Source organism: Felis catus, chromosome F1, assembly GCF_018350175.1.
Source record: "Felis catus isolate Fca126 chromosome F1, F.catus_Fca126_mat1.0, whole genome shotgun sequence".
In the NCBI taxonomy this organism is placed as follows: Eukaryota; Metazoa; Chordata; class Mammalia; order Carnivora; family Felidae; genus Felis; species Felis catus.
This window is the reverse complement of record NC_058384.1, coordinates 27,024,558-27,038,778: the sequence shown is the minus strand read 5'-3', so window position 1 is coordinate 27,038,778 and position 14,221 is coordinate 27,024,558. Positions and strand designations below refer to the sequence as shown.

Genomic DNA, 14,221 nt, shown 5'->3' with positions numbered 1-14,221 from the left:
GGTAGCACAGCACCTGATCTGGCAGGAAGCAGCGAGGCCTGCCTGCCTGAGTGCGTACAGAAAACCGGCCCTGCGATTCTTTGACAATATGTGACCCTATGACGTTTCACGCAACACTGAAAACAAAATTCCAGTCCACGCTTGGAAAGGCAATGTGTAACTACACAGTTTGTGTATGTCAGCTCAACTTCTACTATCTGGGGAATAAAACAATTCAAGTTCAGGGTAATGGAGGCCAAGAGTTCCCGATCTCACTGTCACAACTACCTTAGGTCACTCAGCTCCTGTGAGCTGAAGTGGAGACAAAAAGGGAACTTCAAAACTAGCCAGCTATGGCCAGACCCTCGGCTTCTCCCAAGAGCTAGTGCCAGATGGACCAGGTCAGTCACTGGCTTTTCCTCGTTGCACCGTTAAGAGGAAGGGAGGTAGACAGGAAGAAAATAAAACACAACAATGACTTGAAAAATGAAATGCGAGAAAGGAAACAGGAAAATTAAGTTGGGTGATATCTGGAGAGCCCCCTCCCTTTCTTTGAGCTCTTACAATACTTGTTTTCAAAATTAAGTGGGTCAACAAACACGTGCAGGTATAAAGTAAGGACTTACTGATATCCAGTTAGTTAAAAATGGTGAGCTCATTCTGGAGTTAACAGTCTACTAAATGGACTGACTACTGGTAACTTTATGGAGTCTGAACGGAATTGAAGTTAAATCTAAATTTTAGGTGACTGGTGTGTGTGTGTGTGTGTGTGTGTGTGTGTGTGTGTGTATTAAGTATTTATTTGAGAGGGGGCAGGGAGATGGGGCAGAAGGAGAGGGAGAGAGAATCCCAAGAGAATCTCTGTGCTGACAGTGCAGAGACGTGGGGCTCGATCTCACAAACTGTGAGATCATGACTTGAGCCAAAATCCAGGGTCTGACGCTTAACCGACTGAGCCACCCAGGTGCCCCTGTTGTACATTTTTTAAAACTATTTTATTTTATTTTATCAGTCAGAAAGAAATGTCTACACCAAGCATCTAACTTTAAAAAGATACTTAAAATTCAAGGACTGGTCTCTTGCAGCTTTTATTTTTGATATGTCATTATCTGTGCTTTGGTTTCTGAAATGAGATTTCATGATGTATCTGTAATAACTAATAGAAACTAGACCTCGTGTCAAAAAAATATTTAAGGGGCACTTGGGTGGCTCAGTTGGTTAAATGTCTGACTTTGGCTCAGGTCATGATGTCATGATTCGTGAGTTTGAGCCCCATGTCGGGCTCTGTGCTGACAGCTCAGAGTTTGGAGCCTGCTTCGGATTCTGTGTCTCCCTCTCTTTCCACCCCTCCCCCACTCACACTCTGTCTCTCTCAAAAATAAATAAAAATTTCTAAAAATAATAAAATAAAAATAAATACTTAAAATGACGAAGGACTTAAATTCACACGTTACATTAATTTAACACACATTAAGTTTCCTCCAGTGTCTTTACATAAAATTTCACTCATTCGATGTCTAGTAAGTTCTATGGGCAATGTAACAGCAGCCAGAGATTTAAAAACAGCCTGTGACACAAACTGTTCCTCACTTTCAAGGAGCATGGGGTCCAGCAGAGAAAAAGACAGGAAATGGAGCAATTACAGCACTTAACACAGCCTTGCACACAGAGCATGCGTGACACGTCCAGAAGAAATGCCGTGTGGTAGGGGCTACAAGGATAAGCAGAGGGAGCTATGGGAGCCCAGACGAGAGAGCCAGAGGGTGTGAGGGAGCGGAGGGGCAGCTGACCAGGCTTTCTCACACCTGCTGACCTCACTCCAGGCTCAGCGTGTACATGTCCTCTGCTTAAACACACAATACGCAGACATCAGCATTTTTTAATTACAAATACCTAACCATGCTATTTTCTTTGACTGATGTTGTATATTCAGATGTTTACTCACCTGTCTGTTTTTTCGTTCAGCTAATGCCTGCACAGAGGAAGGTGACATGTGATCCTTCATGTCCTAATGAGGTAAGGAGAAGACCAGAAAACAAACGAATACCCTCAGATTAAACAAAATCATGGTTAATATTTTACATGCTAGCAAAATACACATACATTATTATGAAATTTTTAAAACAAAAAGACAGCATTCTTTAAAGTCTCAAAAATAAAGGAAATAAAATAGTGGGACTGGCATTCCTTTAAAAGGGCATAACCTGGATACTAAATTTAAAGAGGAAGACAGAGGAAGGGAGCTGGGATTTCCTGAGTACCAACCACGGGTCAGAAATACCACCGAACACTTATATTTATCACTAAATTTTCATAACAACTCTATGAAGCTGGTATTATTTCTGCTTTACAGGTGAGGAGTTTGAGATCTACAAAGGCTGAGATACTCTCTTAAGGTGACACGGTCCGTAAACGGCAATCCTGGGACACAAACTCAAGAACCTGTGCTCAAGGACTGAGATCTTCAAACAGAATACATGTGAAAAATCATGCACTTCAGGATAAAGTATATCTATCATTAAACACCAGAGAATACTTCCTAGTATTCTATCTTGTTTTATTTCTGGGTTGGATTCATGTGAAGTATAGACTATTCTAATCCAAGAGTGAATTTCCAGAGCAGTATCAAAAATAATTTTGTAAAGGGATGCTTGGGTGGCTCAGTCAGGTAAGTGTCCGACTTCAGCTCAGGTCATGATCTCACTGCTTGTGGGTTTGGGCCTGGCGTCAGGGTCTGTGCTGACAGCTTAGAGCCTGGAGCCTGCTTTGGATTCTGTGTGTCCCTCTCTCTCTGCCCCTCCCCTGCTCAAGCTCTGTCTCTCTCTCAAAAATAAACATTAAAAAATAATTTTGTATGAAAAGAAAAATGAATGGACCCATTACTTACTCTGAAGTAAAACACCTGATTAAATATGAGCCATTTTCCTTATCATATTTAACCACAACCCAATATCCTTTAAAATTATTTGAATTGAGTACGATTGCTGTAATACAATTTTTCTTTAAAAAAATAAATGCTGCCAAAATAACTTCATAACTTTCTGTTGGCAAGTAGGCTATTTTATAGATGCAAATGTTGAGGTATTAGGCGCTCAGAAACTTTTTCCAAGACGCATGACAAGTGAACAGCAGATGAGACAGTGCCACAGTTTTCCTAATTCCTATGGGCAGTCTGAATAATAACCACCTTGCTTCAACTTTCCCAGCACCCATTTTTACGCTCACCAAATGCTCACTAAAGCCTAATACGTGCCCACGTACAGCAGTGAGCAATACAGGCCGGGTCCCTGCCCACATGGAGCCGACACTATGGTGGAGAAAAGGCAAAGAGTAATCCCACAGATAAGTCAACAAAGTGGTTGCTGTGTTGGGAAGGAGGGGAATAAACAGGGCTGGAACTGAGTGGGTGATGAATGCCACTCTAGAGGCATAGGATAGGGGGGACAATGGAATCGAGACCTGAAGGGCAAGAATGAGTCAACCACAGAAAGAACTAAAGGCCGGGAAATCTGGGCAAAGGGAATAGCAAATACAAAAGCCTGGAGGTGGGAAACGGCTCAGTGCCTTTGGCTCTTGAGAAAGCAGGCCAGGGTGGTCCAAGGAGCCAGCTGCGTGTTTGGGGCTAGGGGACAGAAGAGAAGGTTGGCCAAACGTGCAGGCCCTTCAGGCTGCTTAGATTTTATTCTGAGGCAGGGGCTGGCAAACTTTGTTTGTAAAGGAGTAAATATTAAATATTCAGCCCATCATACACTGGTGTGTGTGTGTGTGTGTGTGTGTGTGTGTGCGCGCGTGCGCGCACGTTTTCTAACTATACTTTAAAAAATGTAGAACTGTTCTTAGATCTCATGGGTCATAGATTGCAGGCCCCTGTGCAAAGGCAAATGAGAAGCATTAAAGTATTTTAAGCATGGCCATGGAGTATTCTGGTTCATGTTTTAGAAGATCACTTCGGGTATTCTGTAGAAAAAAATGTTATTAATCCAGCAGAGCAAAGGTAAAGAGATCATTTTACTATAACCTGTCACTATGTCCCTCCCAGTGCTGCCCATCTAAGGGTGCATCCAGAAGGAGCAAACCCCCTCTGTTGGGGGCCTTCAACAAGAGGATATGTGAGCCCTTGGAAATGACACTGGGTAGGTAGCACATCCGAGGGGTGTTCTGTCTAGGGTCCAGTTGACCCAGAAATTCTAAAATTCTCTACCTATTTCGCCGTTCACAAACCTCAAAAAAAAAAAAAATTTAAAAAAAATGGCCACCCATAGAAACTGAGAAAAATATACTTAGTTTAAAAAAAAAAAAAAGCACCCACCATGAACATACAGATATTGGCTTATTTAAAACAAAGGGAATTCAGTGGTATAAGCCATGTTTCTTAAATGTGTGAGATTTACCTGAGTGAGTCACCTGGGGTGGTGTTAAATGTTCACTGGTGGGATAACATATGCTTTAAAAATGCACTTAATACATTTTATAATAGTTTAAAAAAAAACAGTGAACATTACTTGCATAAAGAAATAATGAAAATATCAACATGTATCCAAACATGTATGGAAAAAATAACTGAAGTTCAATTAAACCTTGAACTTTATCTGTAGAACGTGTTTTTGCTATTAGAAGTCAGGACAGTGTGGGGCGCCTGGGCGGCTTAGTTGGTTAAGTGTCCAACTTCAGCTCGGGTCATGATCTCACAGTTTGTGAGTTTGAGCCCCGCGTCAGGCTCTGTGCTGACACCTCAGAGCCTGGAGCCTGCTTCGGATTCTGTGTCTCCCTCTCTCTCTGCCCCCTCCCCTGCTCGTGCTCTGTCTCTCAAAAATAAACATTAAAAAAATGAAAAGAAAAAAAAAAAAGAAGTCAGCACAGTGAACAGGGAAGTAGAGACCGTAAAGGCGCACAAGGAGGCTTCTAGGGGTGCTGGGAATGCTCTGGAATGCTTCCATGGCTGTCACCAGTTTACAAACTCTTCAAGCTGTGTACCTGGGATACATGCACTTTTCTCTATTTTTGTACTTCAATAAAAATGTAAAAAAAAAAAAAAAAACTGCTGCTCTGGAACAATGGCTGGAAAGTAAACTGGACTAACTGAAAAAACTTGACATTTTGTAACAGGAGCCTTGATATTTGTGTCAAATATTCACGGCCTTGACCTAGCAATTCCACTATTAGGATTTATTTTAAGAAAACAATATAAAAGGGGCGCCTGGCTGGCTCAGTCAGTAGAGCATGCAACTCTTGATCTGAGGGTTGTGAGTTAGAGCCCCATGGTGGGTGTGGGGATTACTTAAAAATAAAATCTTAAAAAAAGAACAGTATAAAATATATACCAGAAAAAAAAGCAAAGATGTACACTGCAGTGCTATTTATAATAGGAAAGAAAAATAGAAAAAAGCAGCATGTCCCAAGAAGAGAACAGTAACTTAGAGTAAACTCAGACTAATGTGCCATTTCTTTGAAGAGTCTATTTCAGGGGCGCCTGGGTGGCTCAGTTGGTTGAGGGTCCAACTTCGGCTCGGGTCATGATCTTATGGTTTGTGAGTTCGAGCCCCATGTTGGGCTCTGTGCTGACAGCTTGCTCAGAGCCTGGAGCCTGCTCAGGATTCTGTCTCCCTTTCTCTCTGCCCCTCCCCCATTCACACTTTGTCTCTGTCTCTCTCAAAAATAAACAAACATTTAAAAAAATTTTTTTTGTTTTAAAAGAGTCTATTTCAATGTCATATAATGACTAGAGGAAATATGTAAAACTGTTAATAGTGATTATTTCCAGGGAGTGGAATGACAGAATGGAGGGGCATTTTTTACCTTTCTCATCCAGCAAAATTATTTGCATTTTAAAAATAGCAAGTATGAATTGTTTTTAATTTTAAAAATTAAAATACAAAATGCTTATGATGACTTAACACTATGATCACAACTGTAAAAATACAACTATCATACACTGAGAAGAAAATCACCATGAGAAAAATATAGCAAAGGTTGTGTTCATTATTTGGAGCTTAGATTTCTTTTTTCTATTTTTTCCTGTTATAAACTTTTCTAATTTTCCTTCATGAACATGCATTACTTTAATGAAATATGTATTTAAAAGCTCCAGGTTTTTAAAGTGTCTGCTTACTAAAATATATGTGGAGGGGCCGTTAGCCCTGATGGCGAGTGACTCTTCCAATGGCTGTGCAGCGTGTGTCCTGTGTGGCCACGACAGCAGGTAAAACAGCCAGGCTTTCAGTTCTAGTCGCTATTTGTTTCTACGTCCGTTAAAAGTTATCAGCCACCAGCCTCCTTATTAGGATTTGGAATTTTAAGCTAAGTCACTGAACACTGTTAAGCATTCTGTAACAACCTATCAGGCAAAAAGGTAATCAGTCATCTTCTTTCTAACACATGAAGTTTAGAACCAGCAGTCCAGAAGCAGCTAATACCAATACAATTTGGTTCGTCTGTCAAAAAAAACAAAAAAACAAAAAAACCCCACAACACAATAAATGTCCTAGTTACTTATGCTCCTGTTCCCATTCCATGGTGTCTTCCAAACTGAGTGAATGGGACACCATACATCCCAGTACTCAGCACTCAGAGGTCACACATCCCAACGTCATCTCTGTCCACATTGTACACCTCCCCCTTTTTGGTTAACCATGTCTATCTTGACTTACAATGAAACGGAAACAATTCTTGGGTTGGAACAAGTTGGATTTTTTTTCGCAAGGGGTACAGTTCTCATCATCTTTGAAAGTTAGAGAGAATGTCTGTGAGGACCATTTAATTGATAAAGAAAACATAGAGCCAGAGAGGCTAAATCACTTGCCATGATGAAAATTTATTAAGGTCACAAATGAGCCTAGAACTCAGGTCTCCTCACAGTTCATTCCCTGTGCCTCTGCCATATACTTCAAAACCTTCTGCTACTAAGTTAAGACAAAGTCACTTCTGGAACATATTTCCACAACACAAAGATTTCACATGCAAGATCTCCGATGTGTAGGTGACCCCACAAATACAAAAATGATTACTTCAAAAATATCAAAGGCTATTTACACACACACAAAAATATTTTTGCTCTCTTCAATAAAAACTGCCAGCAAAACTTAGTAAAAACTACATAAACTTCAAAGACACTTGGGAAAACACACAAACAAGACTCTTGAAACCAGGGATGCTTCTAAAAGCAAAGCCAATGGACATGAATTGCAAGGAAAAATGAGGGAAAGATGTAATTCTTCAGACAGAACAACCACACACACAAATGTACGATGTGTTACCAACTCTCCTGCCTAAGAAGGAGAAAGCTGTGGATCAAAACGTACTCCTTTTGGAGCAAATAAACGAAAACGTACTGATAACAGGTTAACAGAGGACTTTATGTAAGCTTGTGATATACACATCCCAAACCTGAGCTTGGTCGTAGGTTTCTTTTCCCAAATCTCCTAACTCTCTGATCCTACTCTACCTCCTCCAACTAGAACCCAGAGATCTCAGTATATAAATACTGCTTAACTAGAGGCTCAGTAGGGTAAGTGTCTCTTACTTAATCTCAGCTCAGGTCATGATCTCACGGTTCATGGGATGGAACCCTATGTCAGCGAGAAGCCTGGTTGGGATTCTCTCTCTCCCTCTCTCTCTCTGCCCCTCCCTTGCATGCATTCGCTTTCTCTCTCAAAATAAATAAATAAACATAAAAAAAAAAAAACCTGCAAATACTGCTTAGCCAAATGCAATAATATTTTTTTAATTAAAACAATTTTTTTTACATTTATTTATTTTTGATAGACAGAGAGACACAGAGCACAAGTTGGGGAGGGGCAAAAAGAGAAGGAGACACAGAATCCGAAGCAGGCTCCATGCTCTGAGCCATCAGCACAGAGCCTGACGTGGGGCTCGAGCTCACAAACCGCGAGATCATGACCCGAGCTGAAGTTAGATGCTTAACCGACTGAGCCACCCAGGCGCCCCCCAAATGCAATAATATTCAATCAACACATGGTGCTTTAAGAAAAAAAATTCAAGGGGCGCCTGGGTGGCGCAGTCGGTTAAGCGTCCGACTTCAGCCAGGTCACGATCTTGCGGTCTGTGAGTTCGAGCCCCGCGTCAGGCTCTGGGCTGATGGCTCAGAGCCTGGAGCCTGCTTCCGATTCTGTGTCTCCTTCTCTCTCTGCCCCTCCCCCATTCATGCTCTGTCTCTCTCTGTCTCAAAAATAAATAAATGTTAAAAAAAAAATTAAAAAAAAAAAAAGAAAAAAAATTCAAGTAAGCCTCATTACTATGTCCTTCTCTTCTGAAGGATTTCAATTAGAATTTATTAAAATGAGATCAACAAAAGCTCAGTTAGGTACTGTTAACCTACAACTAGCAAACAGTAACAGCTTTCCAAAAAGGAGTCACAATTAAAACGAGAATGACTAAAAACTCTACAATACTCAGTTGGATGATACAGTGGAGTATGATTTAGACCTCAACCCTAGAAGGGCTGCAGCATTATGAAGCATGGACTTGATTTTAAACAGTTCTATCAAAGAATACACTTTAAAAAGTTTTCAAAATGAACTTCAGTTTCTACTTCCAGTTATACCAATTAACTTAACTTTCAATATACTTACCTCTGAATTTCAATTTGCAAAACTTACAAGTAGTACTATTTTGCAGAAAGAATAAATATAATGATTAAGGTCAGGGATATATGCTTCACTGCAAGGCACCATTTAAATACTAACATCTACAGAAGTGTCTTTCAGAAAATCTATTACAAAAAATAGAAAAGCAAACCATATGTATCAAATAAGTAATTGGAGATTTACCTTATTGGAATAAAAGGCTTCCTTATTAGAACAGTGTTCTGAACCGGCTAGAAATTAAGAGTGTCTAATTCAAATGCTCAGTGTATATAGATGGGGCACCCAGGTCCAAAAATATGAGGCCCATTAAAGTATGGCCTTATTTAAAAATAATTTAGATATATGTATATAGAAAGGCAACTAATGAATAAAAGAAGAAACAAGAATAGTTAAAGTTCAGTGATAACCTACCATCTGAAATAATTTCAAAAGGAAATCACATGACATAAAGTTTTTGGCAAACACATACCAAGGTTCCTGCCTAAGATGACTCTTACAAAGCCATATGTTAGCGCTGGTATGATCCCAAGTCTTTTTATTCAAGGAAGCTGCTTTCTAGTACATATGTTAAAGACAGCTGGTTCTCTTACATCTAGTTATGCTAATCAAACGGCTTAGCCATATAGTTTCAAATACAAACATATCTCAAGGATACAGGATTTGACTTAAATGATATTTTCTCTTAGGTTTTTTTTTTTAACAATAGATTATTAGCTATGTAATTTGAGACTAAAGATTTGTTCAACTTGGACTGGCTTTTAACACTCTTGATGGATGCTTGCTCTGGACAGCTCCCGAAAGGCTGTCAAGCAGTTGTATATGGAAATGTCAGTAACACGGGTTGCAAAAGTTCCAGAAGCAATTCAGATGGTGGAAGAGGCCGCTATCCAAACCTGGTAAGAGTCACTCTGCACAATGCAAAGTGATTACCAATCCATCAAGGAACCAAATGGTTTCTACAATGGTAATTCTTCCTTTTGTCCAAAAACGCAGTAGAGCAAGAAATAAAGAGGAAACAAGAGAACTGGTTTGGAGGAATGAGAGCTATGGCCAAGTAGGACACCCTTAAAGTAACTTCCCCAGGGCCAGGCATCTATTCTCTCCATTTTGCTCCAAGAAATAAGCCTGACAATACTAGAAACAAATTTCTTTCTTTGAATCAGAGAAATTATGATGGAAAGCGGCATTTAATTCATACTAAAAAGTGGTTTCAGAGTCGACCTATTAGTTTACAATTAAGAAAAGCAGTTTGGCTATTTCTTGCACAAATAACACAGTAAGCTCATATTCCTTACCCTGACAACTTGCCGAGTGCTTGTGATGAAGGTTTTTCTTATACTCAATTCAGTTGCATCAAGGTTGAATTTTCTAGGGTTTGCTTCAACTATGCGTGGGTCAAAGAGTCAAGGTAAAGCAATTTCATCATCAAAAGTCTAACAAACGACATCATGTTAAACCACAGAATCTCTCACAGGCAAGCAATAAAATCTGGCTCGATGTCTCTGAACACACAGGTAACTTGACGCACATCATTCTCAAACTCTCTTCCCACAGCTATGAGGATCTCCGTGCCTCAAAGTGGAGAAGACCCTCCAGGTTAAGACTGCTGACTGGGTTCACTATAAATCCATGGCTGTCTGACCACAGCTGAGCTGGGCTCTTCCAGAGACCTGCCAGCACTTTGTATCTATTCTTTTCTGACTCCAGATCACCTTTCCCATGACAGCTCTGAAAACCTGTTTCATCTGCTATTCCAAACCATTCCTCTTATGGCAAGAAGCTAACCCTGCTTACGAATCTAGAGATCGAGGCTTCTTCAGTGAAGCTTCCCCTGATCTCCTCACCCCCAGCCTGGTCCTGCTGCCCCATGTCAGACACTCACATGGCTCTCTGTACTTTTCTCTTACAGTTTGCAAATAGACATTTGTGTTATTCTGATTAATGTCTGTTCCCCTGTCCCCAGAGCTCCTCACTACTCCTCACCATAAATTCCATGAGGGCCAGTACACTGTTCTGCTCACCAGTCCCATCCCAGTAACTAACAAAATACATGGCACACTCAGGGATTACCTGCTGAATGCGTGATGAAAACAGCATACTTCATTTTATTGTGCTTTGTTTTACTGCACTTAGCAGACACTGTGTGTTTTACCAATTGAAGGTTTGTGGCAACCCAGTGTCAAGCAAGTCTATTGGTACCATTTTTCCAACAGCATTTGTTCCCTTTGTGTCTCCGTGTCACCTTTTGGTAATTCTAGCAGTATTTCAAGCTTTTTCACTGTTATATTGGTTATGGTGATCTGTGGTTGTAACTCACTGAAAGCTCAGATGATGACTAGGATTTTTCAGCAATATTTTTATGTTAAAGATTTTATTTTTAAGTAATCTCTACACCCAACATGGGGCTCAAATTTACAATCCCGAGATCAAGAGACACGTGCTTTACCAACTGAGTCAGCCAGGCACCCCAGCAATAAAGCATTTTTAAATTAAAGTATATACACTGTTTTTAGACAACATCCTATTGCACACTTAACAGAGTATAGTCTAGTGTCGACATCACTTCTATGCACAGAGAAACCCCAAAACTTCACTTGACTTGCTTTATTGCGATACTCACTTGATTGTGGTGATCTGGAACCGAACCCACAGTATCTCCTCTTTCTCTTGTAATTTCTGTCTCCCCAATCTTGTCTTCTTCCATCTCAAGGGAAGACGGATCTTCCTGTATCTGTGCTTTTGATCCCATCCTCTCACATATTTTGTTCCACTAATTTTAAAGAACATGCTTGTTTTTTAAAAATAATTTAGGGGCGCCTGGGTGGCGCAGTCGGTTAAGCGTCCGACTTCAGCCAGGTCACGATCTCGCGGTCCATGAGTTCGAGCCCCGCGTCAGGCTCTGGGCTGATGGCTCAGAGCCTGGAGCCTGTTTCCGATTCTGTGTTTCCCTCTCTCTCTGCCCCTCCCCCGTTCATGCTCTGTCTCTCTCTGTCCCAAAAATAAATAAACGTTGAAAAAAAAAATTTTTTTTTAAATAAAAATAATTTAAAAAGAGGACGCCTGGGTGGCTCAGTCGGTTAAGCAACCGACTCTTGACCTCAGCTCAGGTCATGATCTCATGGTTCGTGGGTTTGAGCCCCACATGGGGCTCTGCACTGACAGTGCAGAGCCTGCTTGGGATTTTCTCGTCCCCTCTCTCCCTTGCTTGTGCCCCCCTCCCTTGCTTGTGCACACACTCGCTCTCTCAAAAAATCAATAAACAAACTTAGAAAATAGTAATTTAAAAGGCACCCAGGGTCATTATGATTAACAGAAATATATATAAATTATGCAGTCCACACATCAACTGCACATGAACCCATGCTATGGAGTGATTCTGACGAAAGCCGGTTTCCTAGGTCACACTTACTGAAAGAACAATAGAGAACTGAGAACGTGCAGCTGGCATACCGTCAACGTTTTTGATTGGCTGGAATTTTTCCACCTGAGAAAAGGCCACATAGTTCAGCTTTTACAGTTCTCTGGTTCGTCAGTCAGGTCAGTGCACTTCTTTAACATCAACAGCATGACTTAAATGTAACAGATCTGCTTTTACCAAATGCAACTGGATGGTTTAGAATGCTTCTCCGATGGACACTGGCATTCTAGCATCACCTCCTGAATTGGAAGAAGACAATCCACAAAAGGATCTTCTTTTGATTTCTAATCAACAACGTATAACACTGGCCTGTATACACCTCTATGTAATAATGACCGCTAACACAGAAGCTCACTGTGCGTCAGGCACCATACTCTACCTGCTACACTTCCAACAATCCTACGAGCTAGGTACTACTATTATCCTAACTTTCTGCTGAAGAGGAAACTGAAGCAGAGAACAACGCTCCAAGTCAAACAGATAGTAACTGGTATAGTTAGGGCTTGAACACACAATCTGACTCCAGGGTCTGAGCTTATAACCACTGCACTACACTGTCTCCACACTGCCTGACTTATCATGCACCGTAGAAGAACGTGGCCCCTAAACCTTAGCTCACTGGGCAACTATTTTGAGTGTATCATGGTACAAAGAAGAGCAACATCAATCGACTAGAAAAGGAAATATCTAATCTATGTACTTGAGACATCTGGACAAAAATGTGTTCATTTTTCTGTCCATCCCAGAGGCACAGGCACCATAGAGAAGGATATTGATGGTCTCGTCAAGGTCCTCCAGATCCCACTCTATGCTCCGGAGGTTGTTTCTCAGCTCATTGGTGGTCCAGTCGATTTCTTCCCTTGTGGCTGTGGAGGGGTCCTGGAGGAGCTCTGTCCATCTCTGAAACAAGCCCTGGGCAGTGTTGACTGCTTTCTGTACCTCTCTGTAATCAAGGGGAAGGGAAAAGGCAGAAATCAGAGACAACACATTCCACGAACAAGTTACTACTGCTTGACTTTAAGTTGACGCCTGTGATCATGTACCATCTTCAGCACCTACCACTCCTAAAAGTATTTTTAGCTCTTTACAGAAGGCTCCTCATGAACAAATATCAAAGTTCAAACCTTTAAAGATACCAGTCCTAGTATTATGTTCTCAGCTGATTTGGGGATAAAACAGTCATTATTTAAGTAGTTATATCAAGTTGATTAGAGAAGGACAAAATGTAATTTTTCTCTCAATGGACTATATACTTAAAAATCCTGTAAGAAGCAATCCTACAAATTAACTAAAGTGCCATTAACATTCACACATGCTGCCATTTGGTGTGATATTTTATATTCATATGAACAAGTCCTAACACAGCTTCCCTTTTCCTGCATGGAGGAAGAATGAGGGTAAAAAGGGTGGAGGAAGGGTTACTCACACAGCTAGTCTTTTTGAAGGTAAGTATTTAAAAAAAATTTTTTTAATCTTTATTTTTGAAGGAGAGAGAGAGAGAGAGCGCGCAAGTGGGGGAGGAGCAGAGAGAGAGGGAGACACAAAATCTGAAGCAGGCTCCAGGCTCTGAGCTGTCAGCACAGAGCCCAATGCGGGGCTTGAACCCACGAACCATGAGATCGTGACCTCAGTGGAAGTCGGACGCTTACCCGACTGAGCCACCCAGGCATCCCTGAAGGTAAGTATTTTAATCTGAAGGTAAGTATTTTAATTTAGCCATTCTGATAGGTGTGAGGTGATATCTCATTGTAGTCTTGATTTGCATTTCCCTGATGATGAGTGATGTTGAGCATCTTTTCATGTATTTGTTGGCCATCCATATGTCTGCTTTGGAGAAATGCCTGCTCATGTCTTCTGCCCATTTTTTAAATTGGATTATTTGTTTTTTGAGTGTTGAGCTATATCAGTTCTTTATATATCTTGGATACTAACCCTGTATCAGAGATATCATCTGCAAATATCTTCTCCCATTTAGGAGCTTGTCTTTTAATCTGAGACATTTTTAAACCCAAAATCTCACTGGACTTCCTAATATTATTACCTTTAAATATATACATGTATACAATATACATATAGCAGGTGAGTGTGTTTCTTGTTTAGAGAGGGAAACCAGGTCATTAAGTGTTATGATCTAGCATGCTTTCAACTTAGATAGAGTCACAAGGTTTTAAAAACTTCCCCTCACCTTCCATGCTCATGGGTTAGAAGAACAAATACTGTT

General features: G+C 40.7%; 1 protein-coding gene across 4 annotated transcripts in view; it reads right to left on the bottom strand.

The window, feature by feature from the left end:
• STX6 (syntaxin 6) overlaps positions 1-14,221 on the bottom strand; it is a 51,764-nt gene that overhangs the window by 17,783 nt on the left and 19,760 nt on the right. For all 4 annotated transcript variants that reach the window (XM_045048518.1, XM_003999284.6, XR_002739049.2 and 1 more), the window contains exons 2-4: positions 12,774-12,943; positions 9,878-9,972; positions 1,925-1,987 (exon numbers count right to left, since the gene is read on the bottom strand). In XM_045048518.1, the coding sequence (XP_044904453.1) occupies positions 1,925-1,987; positions 9,878-9,972; positions 12,774-12,943 (328 nt within the window). The remainder of the gene's footprint in view (positions 1-1,924; positions 1,988-9,877; positions 9,973-12,773; positions 12,944-14,221) is intronic.